The sequence below is a fragment of the Perognathus longimembris genome, chromosome 2, assembly GCF_023159225.1.
Source record: "Perognathus longimembris pacificus isolate PPM17 chromosome 2, ASM2315922v1, whole genome shotgun sequence".
NCBI lineage: Eukaryota > Metazoa > Chordata > Mammalia > Rodentia > Heteromyidae > Perognathus > Perognathus longimembris.
In genome coordinates, this window is record NC_063162.1 from 34,019,574 (window position 1) to 34,036,259 (window position 16,686).

General features: G+C 42.0%; 1 protein-coding gene across 1 annotated transcript; it reads left to right on the plus strand.

Moving 5' to 3' along the window:
* Positions 1-12,236: 12,236 nt before the first annotated feature.
* On the plus strand, positions 12,237-14,993 carry Dkk1 (dickkopf WNT signaling pathway inhibitor 1). Its single transcript, XM_048335423.1, has 4 exons — positions 12,237-12,485; positions 12,716-12,878; positions 14,100-14,243; positions 14,364-14,993. The coding sequence occupies exons 1-4, from the start codon at positions 12,237-12,239 to the stop codon at positions 14,615-14,617; spliced, it is 810 nt and encodes a 269-aa protein (XP_048191380.1). The 3' UTR covers positions 14,618-14,993.
* The last annotated feature ends 1,693 nt before the right edge of the window (positions 14,994-16,686 follow it).

A 16,686-nucleotide genomic window follows, 5' to 3' on the forward strand; every position in this document is an offset into this window, starting at 1 on the left:
CTTAGTTGTGTTTCATTCCAGAAAAGAGGAGCAAACAAACAAAAACAGAATTTGTATATCATACTGGAGTTGAAATATTGGTGTTAGCACTGGAGAATGCACTTATAACCTAAATGACCCTTTGCAAAATAATATAATCTAATATAAAATTCATCTAATAGGAACAAAGTGATAGTGGGAATAAAAATAAATAAATAAAACTCATTCAACAATTTCTCTTTAGTAATTCAGCAGTACATCTTAACCAATTCACCTTCCAATGTGAATCATAAAATGTATCCACACACAAAAACCTGCAATTAACCGGTTTCACTAGGTTAGCATCACTCACCCAAGTTACTCCTTTGGGTATTTATCTTCCTAGTGCAAATCATGCAAAAAAAATAGAAGAAACTAAAAGGAGAGGGTATCAAATATTTAGTACATGAGAGGAGAGAATTATTTGATATGAAAAGAAAAAGGATTACTCTCTAAGCCTCTTCCCTGGATTTTGATGATAAATTTCATACAAAGAGTATAGAATTAGGGAGCCCTGTGATCATAATGCACAAACTTCCCCCAAAACCTGGTGGCCACATCCTTTTTACATGCCTTTGCAGGACATGATGCAAAAGTCAAAAGTAGCAGTGTAAGAATTCTCTCAACTTGACTGATGTTATTTTATGTTGCCACATTGCCAGCAACAGTGGGTTGAAACTCCCTTTTAATAAAGAATAGAAATCTGATCCAATTAACTTTCTCAGTTAGAGCCAATAGAACAATCTGAGAAAATATGCCGTATCAATATAGCACATCTAGAGGGCTGGGGATATGGCCTAGTGGCAAGAGTGCTTGCCTCCTGTACATGAGGCCCTGGGTTCAATTTCCCAGCACCACATATTCAGAAAATGGCCAGAAGTGGTGCTGTGGCTCAAGTGGCAGAGTGCTAGCCTTGAGCAAAAAGAAGCCAGGGACAGTGCTCAGGCCCTGAGTCCAAGCCCCAGGGCTGACAAAAAAACAAAAAACAAAACAAAAAACAAAACAAAAAAAGCTATATATATATATATATATATATATATATATATATATATACATATATATATCTCACATCTATTAGTTTTACTTCTTCAAATAAAACTGCAATGAATCTTTTAACATTTGTCCTTTTTGTCTTTGAGTTTTATATTCTTTTCAGGCTTATCTTTCCTAATCCAGAAAGAATAAGAGAGAGAAGAAAAGGGAAAGGAAAAGGAGAGGAGAGAAAGAAGATTGTGATGGGGAAAAGAATGTGCAGGTTGGAGTTTTTGGAGTTTTCTATGGAGCCTTTGCCCATTGAGCAGCCTCAGCCTCCTCCAGTGTGAGCTCTGTGTAGGATGTTTGGGGTGAGGATGTGGGATAAGTGATGGGAACAGGAAGCAAGCAGGCTTCCTGGGCTGCAGATTCTAAAACCACAGAGATGCTCTCATACCACCTACTGGTGATGCACATGGCATTTCATTAAAAAATCACTATTGTAGAGTCACATGAATTGGATTTAATAAGGAAACCCATGGAACTAGATGGCATCTGAAATTTTGTACATATTCAAGTCTCAAGGTGTGGGGCTACACATGTCTTGGGAAAAAGTCAGTTGTGCAAAACAATTCAAGGTGATAAGAGATAAGGTATAATAAAATAAAAAGATAAGTTAAGAATGGTGATGGGGAGAATAAGATAGGGGTCGTTGAGGGGCTGAATTTCCTGATTACACTTTAGGTTGACAAAATCATCATTCCAAACCAAGATAAGAATAACACAAAGGAAAGAAAGATTAGTTTAGTTCCTCATGAATAAGGAAGCAAAAACTCTAATCAAAATATTAGTAAACTAATCCAACCGACTGTGTGTGTGTTTGTGTGTGTGTGTGTGTGTGTGTTAAAACTGGCAGGAATACCAAGACATTAGAGCATTAAAAAGTTTCCTGTTTGGGGCTGAGAATGTGGCTTAGTGGTAGAGTGCTTGCCTAGCATGCATGAAGCCCTGGGTTCGAATCCTCAGTACCACATAAACAAAAAAGCCAACTTAAGAGGTAGAGTGCTAGCCTTGAGCAAGAAGAAGCCAGGGACAGTTCTCAGGCCCTGAGTCCCAAGCCCCAGGAATGGCAAAAAAAAAAAAAAAAAAAAAAAAAGTTTCCTGTTCATATGCTCAACCTCTTAAGTAAAGGACAAAACTATTAACTTTGGACTTATCTCTTAAATAGCACATGCTATTTAAGAAAAATAATAAATTTAAAATTAATGCTGGTTGCCAGTGGCTCAGAATTATACCCTAGCTACATAGGAGGTTGAGAGCTGAGGATAGTATCTCCAATTAACCACTAAAACACCAGAAGCCGGGCTGTGGCTCAAGTGGTAGATTGCAAGCCTTGAGCAAAAAGACTCAGGTACAGAGCCAGGCCCTGAATTCAACCACCATGACCAGAAACAAAATAAAAAAATAATTAATTAATGACTTTTTTTCAATTTTGCACATATCTTCTATTTGCTATTTATGGGGGGCAGTAATGCTGTTTAGAACCCAGGAAGTTGTACTTGCTAGGCTCCAGCCTACCATTTGAGTCACCCCCAATCTTTCTATTTTATTTTCTAGACACAGTTCAGCTTTTTGCCTAGTCACTCTGGACTTCAGTCCTATTTCCACTTCCCATATAGCTGGCATTGGCCACCCTGTATAGCTTCTTATTCAATGAGATGAGGTCCTGTGACTGTTTCTGCTCAGGCCGACCTGGAACATGGATATTCCCAATCTGAGTTTCACAAATAGCTAGGAACCCTGGCATAGAAGAATCTCTTCTGAAGAAAGCCGTCCGGAATTAGAACACTGAATAGAAGATTTGGTTTTCCCCAGTGAGAGTGGGCATCACACTCTCCCATGAGAGCCCAAATAGCAGGAGGAGGGGGAGGAAATGGGAATCTCTCTTCCCTCAGCTGGATCCTCCCTCTTCTATCCACAGATCATTGGACGTCAGCATCTAGATCAGCTTTCCCCAGATACACACGGGAGCAGTCGTGCTTTCTGCATCAAACAGGTGCTAATACCAGGAGCTCCCCTGGTTCTCAGGCTTTTGACTTGAACTGAAGGATTCATTCTCCCGAATCCTATTATGAGTCCTCCCTGCCTGTAGGGTCTGAGCCAATCCTCCAGTCCCTTTTCTTCCACATCCACATATGTCTACGGGGCTCTATTTCTCTGAAGAACCCCTAAGCAAAAGACTTTTTTTCTTAAAATAAGGGTAAGTCAACATAATGTAAACAAATTTTTAAGCCCAAATTGAATTTAATGCAATTGCCCTTGAGGGAATCTTAGCAAGCCACACAGTGCAATGGAGAATGTAGGTGGTTTTGCTAGGAACCCCAGGGCTGACTGTAGTTACGGCTGCTAAACATGCTAGGAGTGCATTGCACAACATATCGGCCTCATAGCCCAGGAGAGATCCATCAAGATCTACAGCATGGTTTCTGTTACTAGGTACTGCTTTCACTCCATCACCACACTGCAAAATTCTAAGCTAAACCATTGCAGTTCAAGAATCTTCTGTGTGGTTTCTGGTAAGAGTATTCACAGAAATCAGCAAAAACAAACTTAAATGCAAAAAAAAAAAAAGTCCACTAAAAGTCAAGGCTGGATTTAGTGCTACAGCTAAAACTGATATTAATGCACATTGGGTATCACAGTTCTCAAAAGACATTCTTTTAAATATACTTTTAAATGCAAATGCTTGCCTTTCATTGCTTACAAAACCAGAAAAGGACAAGTATTAATTTTCCTCTTATTTCTTACATGCTTAAAATAAAAATACCATGTATTTGTTCAATAGCTTATTTTTTTTAGATTTCACTGTATTTTTTATGACATTCGTAGCTGCTTAAACCTAGGACCTGAGCAATGTTCCTTGAGCTTTTGTGCTCAAGGCTACTGCTCTCCCACGTGAACCACAGCTCCACTTCTGACTTTTCTGTGGTCATTTGGAGGTAAGAGTCTCACAGATTTTCCTGACCAGGCTGGATTTCAACCTCTAATCCCAGATCTCACCTTCTGATTAGCTAGGATTGCAGGCCTGAACCACCAATGCTCGACTCTAATTTCCACTGCCAATAAAGTTATAGCAAAGAAATTCTCAAAAAACAAAAATAGCAGGCTGGGATTGTGGCCTAGTGGCAAGAGTGCTTGCCTCCTACACATGAAGCTCTCGGTTTGATTCCCCAGCACCACATATATAGAAAACGGCCAGAGGGGGCGCTGTGGCTCAAGTGGCAGAGTGCTGGCCTCGAGCGAAAGGACGCCAGGGACAGTGCTCGGGCCCTGAGTCCAGGGCCCAGGACTGGCCAAAAAAAAAAAAAAACTAGGACTTGGCCTACAAATGTGGAATTCTAAATGCAAATGAAATACTCGATGTCACCCTCACAGAGCTTCTAGAATTATCAGCAAAATGCAAATAATAAGTAGGAAATCACATTGGCGAACTTTGTGGTTAAGCTGAACTCAAAGCTGTTGACTCTCGCTGTGTTTTACTCTCTTGTCAAAATTACAATAAAGCATAAATAGGAATTTCTTGTTCAAGTAGAGTGGATGAATTGGGTAGTAATGACACATTGAGATCAGACAGAGGTCTCTTGTGAAGATCAGCTCAGTCAAAAGTGTGCCAGGTGCTATCAAGACAATTCCATTTTGAGAACGTCAGCTGACGTACATTTGTTCCTTTAAAATCATTCCTGTGATTGTGTTTTAGAATACAACTCTCATATGATAGTATCTGTAGCTAAGAGTTAATACCCTATAAATATCAAAGGAACATGAAGAGAAGGTATTTCTTGCACATTTTCCAGTGTTCTTTACTTAAAAAAAAAAACAAAAACAAACTTCTAGTAGTGAAAAATTATTTTCTACCTGGATTGTTAAATAAAAGTGGGCTAGAAGGAAACAACTGGACATTATTTTAAATAATTCACTGTTAAATATTTAAATGCATCACTACCATTAACATACATGTCACACTGGATGCTGTTGATTTATAAACTTTGTTGTTTTTTAATGCTTACAGGTCATATTTGCTTTAATGGACTATATTAGTCTATTACAATGATTGCTTTTATAAGACTATTAATTTTTACAGTATATTTTATTATTTTTAAGTGTAGTACAAGGGAGTTACCATTCACCAAATCTGCTTATGAATATAATGCATCTTGAGCTATGTCACACTTTTCATTAGTTCCCCCTTCCCTTCCTCCCTAGCCCCTTCCTTCAGTTTACTTAATTTCATGAGGCCTATTAAGTTTTGCTTTCCTTTTGAAAGTGGAAATTGCTAATGCCTTTTCATTCAAATAGAAATGTTTTTATTTTATGAATTCTGTTTTATATAAAATTGAAGGCTTGGCTCCAGGGTTAAAGTGCCTTCCTAGCATATATGAGGCCTGAGTACAAAGCCCCACAAAACACATACACACACACACACACACACACACACACACAAACACACTAATTTAAAAGTAGTCTTATATGTGTACTTGCCTAAAATTTGTTCTGCCTAGGATTTTTCTCTATAAATGTAATAATCTATAGTCTTTGGCATCTATAGATTTTGACATCTGTAAACAGAAATAAAATAGAGAGCCTGATCAATTGAATCAAATAAGCATTTCTTGAGAAGCCGAATCTCAAACCCAAGTTACTTTTTCTTTAAGATACATTGTTGACACTATTGAATGTAACTATTCAAATACTATCAGGTGGAAATTTCAATTTATTATACAAACAGTTACTGTGTAAAATATTAGGAAAGACAGGAGAATGTCTTCCGTGGAAAAATTCGCACCATAGGAAGTGGAGAAGAGGTACAATATCTATACGATTGGAAAATCTCTTTGAAAAGTCAGCTGAGGGACTCAACTGCCTTTACAGAGACATTTTATGAAATGTCCACCAGAGGGCAGCAGAAGAGCGCGTTTCTCCCTGTCCCAGCGCAGTAATCTTCCCATCGCAGCCTTTCCCCTGCCCCTGCCCTCCCACTTCTAATTAAGTTAAAGTCTTTGCATTTATTTGCCCGTGAACTGACACTGCAAACCAACTCAGCCACTGTAGTGTGAATGGATTTGCGAGCAGGCCAGGGGCTTCAGCCTGATGAATGTGCTGAGCACAAAGTCCACTCAAAGCCCAGCAAAAGGACTGTTTGTGAAAATGCCATCGTGGCTCAAGTCTGATTAAGACCTGGGGTCCCTAGGCCGTTTGATCTTAGTGCATCAAAGAGACTTTAAACAAGCTTCATTTTACACCACTATATGCTGGCAAAGGGTTGCGACACAAGTGCAGCCACCATGAGCAACAGGCCCCAGAAAGCCTGGAGCCCTTGGAGCCAGCCAGGAGCCGGGACTGTACAGGGGTCTCACAGTCCCAGACTGGGGCTACCAGGTCTTCCTAGCTCATTCCTCTGCACTCTTTTGCAAAGTAGGTTTGGTGGTGAAAGGGCAAACACTCCTTGCAGCAATCACTATGTTCTCTCCCTTGACTGACGTTCATGGTTGGAATTCCAGCCAGCACTTTGTTTCTTCTCTGCCATCCGTAAGGCTCCTCTTTGCAGGTCACCTTGATATCCTAGTACAGCTCACTAGCTTGAAATGTAGTGAGAGATGGAAGGATCAGCTTTACTACACTAACTTTGTAATGAAAAAAAAAAAATTCTGTCTCTGTCTCCTCTGCCTCTGTCTCTTGCTCTTTTGTATCTGTATGTCTCTTTCCCTGTCCCTTCCTCCCTCTGTCCCATAACCCTATGTGTAGTATGTACATAAGCACATGCATGCACACACACACACACACACACACACAGACACACACACACACACACACCTCTTTTGGAAAAACACCAAGTTCTACTAATTCATTTCATTTTCAGGGAATTTGGTGTTACATGGCAGTTGTTTTCAAAATTAGCATTGTATCAATTGCAAGGTTTACTGCATGAACTTTAGGCTGCCGGAAAAAACAAGGCCTCAGAAAGATACTCCACCAAAAGATAAAAGGCAACATTTGGAGAGAAAAATGGAGACAGGTTTCCCCCACCAAGCACCTCCCATGTGGCATCACCTTCATGAATGAAAACCCAATACACACCTTGAGTGAAGCAGTTTATCAAGGTCCCACTTCCACCAGTTACCATGGAAGTGCCCACAGTTTAGTCTGGTCATTCTCTTCATAGAAACCTAAATTATTTAGTAGGGTAGTAACCCAGCCACTCGAGGATGATTGTCTCTAGACCTGGATGCTGTTTCTGGGGGGTTCTGTGTCATCCCTGTCTGCTGACACTGGCCTGTCCATACGGTCAGGAGAGTGGACCCCTTTAGAGGATGGGAAGGGGCTGCAGTGTACCCCAGCCTTCACACCATACAACTTTCTGAATGTCCCAAATTCAGAGACAATAAAGACCACCATCCACACTTTTATTTAGTCAAATCTTGCTGGGTTCTGGGCTCTATCCTCACTCATTTTTTCCAGTACCTTCTTCTGGGCTGGGTGAGAGAAAGCCATCATGAAGCCAGGGTTATCCAGGCTGGCCATTATCACTGACCAAATAAACACAATCACTGTCATCAAATCTCCCATTCTCTTTGTACTGGGAACTGCAGAAAATCCCTCCTCTCAGGGGACTCCTAACCCAGGCCCGGACTGAAAGCTTTTTATCCTTATAAAGAGCATTAAGACTAAATATCTTTTAAAAGCTGATAAGAAGGACCAAACTTTTTTTTTAACACCAGGGATGAAAAATTCCTGCCACAAATCCAAGGGAGGCACCCACAAAAACAGTGAGCTGCCTTCATTATAGACCCTGTGATTTCCTAGGGAAATATAAAGAAATGGCAATGAATCAACTTCTTTTGATTTAACAAAGTATAAAATGGAAAGAAGGAAAAGAAGGAGGGAGGAAAGCAGATGTGGGGTGGACTAAAAGGTAGCTATCATAAAAGAACCTCAGATAACAAAGATGGAAAAACAGTTTATAATAGCAAACTAGGGGGGGTTGTCTCATGAGTAAAGAGGCTGAAAATATTCTTTGTCTAGAATGGAACACTTTAGAATAGGAGACAATTTGTCTTATACCTTGCTGAGTTACAAGGTTCAATTCTGTTTGGGTAAACATAGTTCTCCTACTGTAAATCGAATATTAACCTTACAATATGCATTGTGTTCATATCTAGACCAAATCAAATAAGAGACAGGGTTCTCCACAGGACAAAATAAACTGAATGTGATAGACTGCCTACACCTGACCTCCTCCTGCCACCTCTCTCATCAGCTGTTGGAAGGCTCAGAAAATTGTCAGATCTCCTCTTCCTTAAGACTTGTTAGGTACAGATCTTGGGCTTTTTCTCTTATTTTCCAGGGCTAATAGGTACCAAAAATTATAATCTCTTGGGGTGGGGAGTAGACTTGACCCCTTTCCCATCGGAATACATTTTTCCAACACAACTATTTCCCTAAAAACAAGGAGCCTGTCATCGATCCTTTCCAGATGTAACAGTGAGCAGCACTGAATATTATCAGAATGTATTTCCCTTTAACATTGTGTTTGCATGCATGTGCATGCAGGTGGATTCTTGAGTGAGTGCATGTACATGCATGGGTCCTGAGTCTTGAACTCAAGGCCTGGCTGCTGTCCCTAAGTTGTTTTGCTCAGGGCTAGGCCACTTGAGCCACAGCTCCACTTTTCTCTTTTATGTGTGTGGATAATTGGAGAGAAGAGTTCCATGGCCTTTTCATCCCCAGGCTGATCCTCGGACCTCAGCCACCTCAGTACTTAGGATTGTAGATGCCAGCCACTGTTGTCTGGCTTTCCTTCACCTCTTCACCTATCTTCTTTTTGCCCTTGATGCCTGTGAGCAAACAAAAGCATGCAAAGGCTTTTCAAAGAGTGACTCCACAAGTTCTCCATTTGGAACAGAAGATTCCTTTGTGAGGTTACCCCACATATTTCTCCCTGAGTGGTGAGCTGACTTCTCCTCCCTCCACTAACTGAAGGTGGATTCAATGTGTATCCATTTTTAGCAAGCAGCAGCAGGAACAGTATAAGGCACCTAGTAGGAACTCTGACACAAAGCCTACTCATTCTGAGAGTTTTAATTCATGGCAAACTCAGAAAAACTTGGGTAATAAAGAAGGTAAAAGTAGCCTAGTGGTTTTGTTTGTGAAAGCAAACTCTCAGTGAGCAGAGTGCATTGTTTAACATGGAGGAGTCATGAACCACCACTTCTGAAAATAAGGAAAGGGGTTGGACTGTGGTGTGCTATGAATATATCTATAGCAGTATTTAAATAGGATAATAATTTCAACTCTTCAGATAGGCAGTTCACCACTTACCTTAGATTTCAACATTATACAACTTTAAGCTAGTTTATAGATTTTGTGGTACCCTCAAAGTGCTAAACACATTGATTATTGATATTATTAATATTCTGCAAATGACAATGTAGCACCAAAATGTCCTATACCTTTACCCTTCTACATGCTAATGTCTCGGTACTTACATGAACTACAAGTCCACTGTCTGGTAGCCATAATCTACCCAAGGACTCTTACTTTGCTGTATTAATTCTGGTGCTCTCTGTATAAAAGACAATTTAAAAGTCTCTCTTGTGTTTCAAAATATTTCATTTACTCAAAACAATGCTAGTAAATTAGCCAAGTCTACAACATTGTATATATTCATAATAAAGCCTAGAGACATACAGGAGGATTAACCCATGATATACTGTCAAGCTAGAATTTCTCAATCAGCCTGTGGAAATTCCCAAGAGACATGGAAATCTGAAAGAGAGGCACATCAGTAAAATTAAAAGCACCAAGGAGGAAATGCCTAGCACACAATCCCTGCAGAAATCCTGGAACACTGGGAACAGAACATACATCACCACAAACTTGTTCATAATTCTCACTTCCTTGTCAAGTTCAGGAGTCAATTTCTTCATGACTACCACTGGCTACAACTGGTGGCCCATCCAGTCATTATTATATTAGATCTGTGTGGAGTAATTACAGATATTCCAGAGGTTAAGGAGTTCAGAACAAACACATCCAGGCTTTTCTACTCAATAGTGTTTATAGTCCATTTTCAAACTCACATTTTCCCACACATATAAGGCCAACTTGTTATTAAACGGTCATGGGTATTTTGTGTGTTTTCATTATGATAAGTTTATTATTGCTCTATCTTTTCTCATTACTGTTCAGAATAAAGAGAACTTGAACTTTATTTGTACCTGCACTGGAGCTTGAATTCACAGCCTGTGCCAGTTGGTTAATTTTATTTGCTCAAGGCTGACACTCTACCACTTGAACCACACAGCTCTGTGTCTGGCTTTTTGATAGCTAATTAGAGATAAGAATCTCACAAACTTTCCTGGACTGACTGGCTTCACACTGAATTCCTCAGATCTCAGCTTCTGGAATAGCTAGGATTACAAACATGAGCCACCAGTGCCCAGCAGGAACTCCAACTTTACTGTCAAGAATGAACACCTTAGCTCATAAATATTTGTATTCAGTGTATCCCTTACCTTACCCCACATGTCACCCCCACACACACCTATACAGACCCAAAAAGAAAAACGGAAAGGCTGTATAAAGCAAATAGTAGGACTGACTGTGATACGCCACTAATTCTAATGTACTTTTAGTGAATAAGTAGATAATGATTTATGAGTATGACCAGCCTTACTTCTTAGTTTTTACACATTGATGTAATTCACATTAAATTCAATCTCTGGTAACTTGTGAGTAGGAGAAGAGAGGGGAAATAAGGGGAAATGAAGGAAGGAGTAACAAGTGCTACTCATAATCTAACTTACAGAATTGTAACCTCTTTGAATAAGTCTTTAATAAAAAACAATAAAAATGGACCCTGGTTCCCTTCCAGCTCTCCTTTAACCCTAATGTAGCTGTCTGTTATCTCCCTGTAGTAGAACCTACTCTTCTGTCCTGTGTCCTGAGAAAGAGCTGAGTCGGGATCAAAACAAGCTTTCCCATGCGTTGTGATAGGCAATAGTAATGAGGAAGTCAGGCGCTAAGCCTTGAGGGGTTCTTATCTCTCTCCATTAACCCACCACTGAGAAAGTGGAAGCAGGCAGGACAGGCGAGGGAGAGGCTGACCCTGCACGGGGGACCCTGTCCTCTCCAGCTTCAGGCCACTTTGATCTGCCGTGTCTGCCTAATCAAGTTCATCTAATGCCCCAACTGACCCCATTCAAAGAACCACATCACATAGTTTGAGTATCCGATGGTCATTTCCCTTTTCCCTCCATCACTGATCTAATTTCCCAATGCCAGTCTCTCGCCTCTTTCTCTAAACTTCCCATCAAAAGAGAATTCCTTCTTCTCCCCTCTTTTCCTCGTTTGATGTGTAAATTTCCCTGTCTTTGCACATTTTTTTTTTCTGATGGTGACACGGAAAGGGATGGGTGGAGGAGAGCCTCTGGTGAACTTCATCCAGGTCTGGACGCTAAGGGGTTAATCAGCAACTAGCCAGGGCCAGGGGGCATCTCCCTAGAGCCTTTGGATGAGGAATGGAGTTTATATTTAATATTGAGCTATTCAATGTATTCAATGGCATTCAGTATTTAATTCAATATTATTTGCATGCACAATGAAGCAGCATAAGAGAAAGGGTAAAAAAATGAAGTGGTTTTGTGGAGAGTAGCCTAGCCTTGTGAGTCTGGGGTAAAACAAAAAACAAAAAAAAAATCCATTTCCTTTTGCAAGACAGAGCTCTGGTTCGAGTTCGGCACGCTGAGTTGAAGAACATCATCCGTGAGCTCCAGTGCGCCCTGATAACGTTCACTCCAGGGCAAGCTGCGCCCACGCGAGGCCAGGCCGCCAAGGAAGAGGCGGGGAGAAGAGTGTCACCTCCCCCCTCCCCCGTGTATACAAACACACCCCTTCCAGCCCTCCCAGACCCTCCCAACGCTTTGAAATCCCATCCTGGGCTTTGTTGTCTACTCCGGAGGGGCCGGGAATGCTCAGAGCCCCTGGTATAAAAGCAACGCTGGCGGCCTTGGCTAGGCAGAGCTGCGCGCGCCCTGCAGCTGGCTGGAGGTTGCAGGCACCCCTAGCACCCCCTGAAAGCTGCAGCTGCCGGCGCGCCTGCACCCCCACCCCTGCCCCTCCTCCCGTTTGCAAAGTGGCATTCTTTCCTTCCCCCTCGCCGGCTTCTTCTGCACTTGATTCCTTCGGCAATGACAGTGGCGGGTGCACGGGTGGCGGCGGCTCGATTCCTCGCCGCCTTTTTAGTGGCCGCTCTGGGCCGCCCCGCTCTGCTGGGAGTGGGCGCCACCTTGAACTCCGTGCTGGTCAATTCCAATGCGATCAAGAACCTGCCCCCGCCGCTGGGTGGCGGGGCCGGCCACCCCGGCTCAGCCGTCAGCGTGGCGCCCGGAGTGCCATACGAAGGCGGGAACAAGTACCAGACCCTTGACAACTACCAGGTGAGAGGGTGGGGGGCCCTAGGAGAGCCGGTGACCTTGAAGTGGAGGGGAGGAGATGGTCTCACATTTGGAGGGGACCGAACGTGCTTGGGCTGTTGAAGATTGCAAGCTGCATCTTGGGGTGCAGTGAGGGGGCACTTCGGCGGCTTCGGGGGGAGGGTCTGTGATGACCTCCCGGGGAACTGCACACCTGGGAGCCTCACCTTCTCCTCTGGGCTCCCCTCCCTTAGCCGTACCCCTGCGCCGACGACGAGGAGTGCGGCTCGGAGGAGTACTGCGCCAGCCCGCTCCGCGGAGGGGGCGCGGGCGTGCAGATCTGCCTGGCGTGCAGGAAGCGGAGGAAACGCTGCATGCGCCACGCCATGTGCTGCCCCGGGAATTACTGCAAAAACGGTGAGTCTTCTTGCCCGCCCTCACCTGCACCAAGGAGATTTGAGTTTTCAAGGTGTCCCTCTGAATGTCTTCATTACAAATGTTAATCCGGAGGTCTGGGGAGCCCCCCCCCCTCCCCACACCCCTGTATTCCTCTGTGCTCTTCAACGTTGTCACCTTAACAGTTGGAGTGGACTCTTCCATAAAAGTTTGTCTTGTTCAGGGAGCCCTGTGTGAGGACGGGCCCGGAAGGGCACTGAGAAAGAAAGTGAGGGAGATGGAGAATGTGGGAGGGGGCGGGGGTGTAAATCTGAGACTGAGACCAAACCGTGGCAATGAACTGCCTGTCCCGTGTGTCACTTAAAATGATTCTAGGGGCTTTGCACAACCGTATTGTCCCTCATTTTCTCTGGTATTCAAAAGACTGTCAGCCAAACCCCAGTATAATTTATCCTCACTGGTCATCCGTAAAGGACGTCTGGAGAGCCTGGCGTCCTGGCTGGCTCTTACATCTTTCCTCTTTGCTTGCTCCTTCCTCCCCCCGCCCCCCCGCGTCTACCTTAAAATAAGTACTCCTCCCCGCCCCCCCCCCCCCCCAGCCGCAGATCCACAGGATTCTAATGTCTCAAAGAAGTAGACTCAGACAGCCAAAGAGGTCTCTAAAAATAAACTCACTGGGTGGCCACCCTCCTTAGGCCCAAGCGGCTGTGCAGGTTGGGCTAACTAAATCTCTGTAATAGGGAAATTATATAGTAAAGAAACTGCTGGGTGAAACTGTCATCTCCCGGGCAGCTGGAAGTGTATTTGTTTCACTCCGTTGGCCCATGCCCATAAAGGATCCAAGGCAAGAGAAGTTCTTTTTAAAGGAAAATAAAAGTGAATTCCTTCTACCCCCTCCCCAATTTAAAAAAAGGGTAATATTAAAATGGACAGAAATATCAGGGCCACTAGCACAGTCCTTGGGAATACATTTTACATGGCTAGAAATTTATCCATCGATCCTTTGCTGTTTATCTGGGGAGTGTTGCAGTAGTAGTAGGGAGTTAAAATATTGGGGCTGGGATTGCCTAGCAAATGCAATGTCCTGAGTTCCACCCCCAGGGCCCCTCCCCCAAAAAGCAAAAACAAACAAAAAATCAAGACAAATAGCAAGAAATTCTATTTCAGATCGGCTCTGCTAGGGCTGTTCATAGTAACATTTTACAACCCGTGGAAATTAATCCCTTTTTCCGGCTTCCTTAGGGATATGTATGCCTTCTGACCACAGTCATTTCCATCGAGGAGAAATTGAGGAAACCATCATTGAAAGCTTTGGTAATGATCATGGCACCTTAGATGGCTATGCCAGGAGGACCACACTGTCTTCAAAAATATACCACACCAAAGGTAGATGAAAGGAGCTTACCTTTTATTCTTCTCTGGAAGCATAACCAAGTGTCTTCTGAATTAGCTTTGTGAAATGACACAGTATAGCTAATGTACTTTTTCTCTTGCCTCCTTCAACAGGTCAAGAAGGTTCTGTTTGCCTGCGATCCTCAGACTGTGCCACCGGATTGTGTTGCGCTAGACATTTCTGGTCCAAAATCTGCAAACCTGTCCTCAAAGAAGGTCAGGTGTGCACCAAGCATAGGCGAAAAGGTTCCCACGGACTGGAGATATTCCAACGCTGCTACTGTGGGGAAGGCCTGTCTTGCCGGATACAGAAAGATCATCATCAAGCCAGTAATTCCTCCAGGCTTCATACCTGTCAGAGACACTAACGCAGCTGTCCGAATGTAGTGGACTCCTTTTATATAATATATGCTATGAAAATCTTTTATGACTTTTATCAGTTCAAGCCTGAGAATGTACCCATTTTGTGGTGATAGTTTAAGCATTCCGACAATACCTTTCAAAAATCTGGAGTGTAAGACCTTCGTTTCTTTAAGGAACTCCTTGTGATTGCAGTAAATTACTGTGTTGTAAATTCTCCATGTGGCACTTACCTGTAAATGCAACAAAACTTTTAATTATTTTCCTCCAGAGAGGTGCTGCATTGTCTCTTCTTTTTCTTGTTATGTAAATTTTTGTACACATTGATTGTTATCTTAACTCTGATATTCTATATTGACTTGAAATAAATAATTTCAGCTTATAGTTCTTACATGCCTAACTCTCTCTCTCTCTCTCTCTTTAAATATAAGGTTTAGAGTGACAAGTGATAGGCATTTAAATTTTAACATGGAAATTCTGGCTTGTTTTTTGAAGATTATTGCCTCTGTGCTTAGATTATATTTTTGTACAGGCTGTGATAGTCCTCGAAATAAAATTTAACATTTGCTATCATGACACATTACAAGTCCAGTTAGTTTCAGGATTGTGATCTTAGAGGTGTGTGAGAGTTGTATGTGTGTGTGTGTGTGTGGTGTGTGTGTGTGTGTGTGTGTGGTCTAGAGAAACAGAAGCTTTGCATGTTTTAATATTTTCTCAAAGTAAAAGCATATTGAGGAACTTTAAAGAAAAAGTGTGTTCTCTAGGGATAAATAGAAATGATTTTGGTTGTATAACATTAACATATACTAATGTTTCCAAAAAGTTATCAATAAGTAAATTATGTTTAGTAATGGTTAATACTAATTAGCTAAAGGATGAAATGTCCCTCAAATAATTCTAAGCAACTTGATAATTGTCAGGAAGAGAATGTGTATATAGAAATACCTCTAACAAGAACATTCCAGTTTCATAAAAATTTGAGCTACTATAAGCACTCTTACAAGCAAAAAGACTTATTTCAGTTACTACCATTTCCAAGTATTTTTGAATAAAAGCCACAAATCTTCACATTTTTCTTCTACTCTTCTTTTGACAGGTAATTGAATAGTCTAACTTTTGCTTAACCAGAAATCTATTGATTGGAATAAGGATAGAGATAGGATGTTTTAAAGAAAACTCATGACCTGCATTCTAAATTTGATATTTACACTGATGAAAGGAAACAAAAAAATCCCGTATCTTCCCTTTTCATAGTTATTTTGTAGTATTCCGAAAGTCTGAATGGAAAACATCAAATACTGGGTTCAAGATATAATCAGTTGTCCAAAATGTTTCTTTGCATCATTGTGTCTGTGCTCTCAGAACTGTGCCAGTTTCCAGGGCTTCAGGCAGCAGGACAGGACCTTCCCTTAGCTCTTCCAGCAGCGGGGATTTCTTTGGCTCCATTCCTTTTGTCTGGAAGTGTCAACTTCACCCAGGAGAAATTCTTTTTCTACATGCACTCCCTCATTGCCTGAAGTTCTAGGAAGCCAATTCTGAGGCCTACCATTAGCAGGAACAGGAAAAAAGAAAGCTCTTCTGTTTAAGAGGGGAAGGAAAATGGGTTTCAAGCACCATGGTGATCCAATGGATCCTTTTCCTGCTGAAAGAACCAGCTGTTCTGCCTTCCAGCTTCTCAGTTTCTTGGTCCTGGTCCTGGCCTTTCCTGATGGTCATTTTGGGAAAGGGTGGTGGAAGCAGAAGTCAGCTGAGGAAGGATAACTCTTCCTTCATCTAATTGAGAGCTTAGGAGAGATTTTTCTTTTAAAAAGATTATCTATAGATATTTTATTAGCTAGGGGATCCTGCTTACAATGGTTTTTTTTTGTGTGTGTGTGTTGTGGTTTATATTTAACTCTAAGACAACCTATTTAAATGGAAAATACATGCACATGGGAGCATTTCCCATTTATTTTCTTATATTAGCATCCTCTACACACTTCCTTGCTCTTGATTGTCTCTATTTTGAGTGCAATGTAGATCACTCTACATAGTAAAAGAGATAGAATTCTTTTTAATGGGTACATGACTTTTTTTT

What these genes read in the sequence shown, in the direction of transcription:
- Dkk1 (XM_048335423.1), top strand. Translation starts at nt 12,237, where the DNA reads ATGACAGTGGCGGGTGCACGGGTGGCGGCGGCTCGATTCCTCGCCGCC. An exon ending in AGACCCTTGACAACTACCAG is followed by an intron (nt 12,486 to 12,715) that starts GTGAGAGGGTGG and finishes CCCCTCCCTTAG; the next exon opens with CCGTACCCCTGCGCCGACGA. An exon ending in CGGGAATTACTGCAAAAACG is followed by an intron (nt 12,879 to 14,099) that starts GTGAGTCTTCTT and finishes CGGCTTCCTTAG; the next exon opens with GGATATGTATGCCTTCTGAC.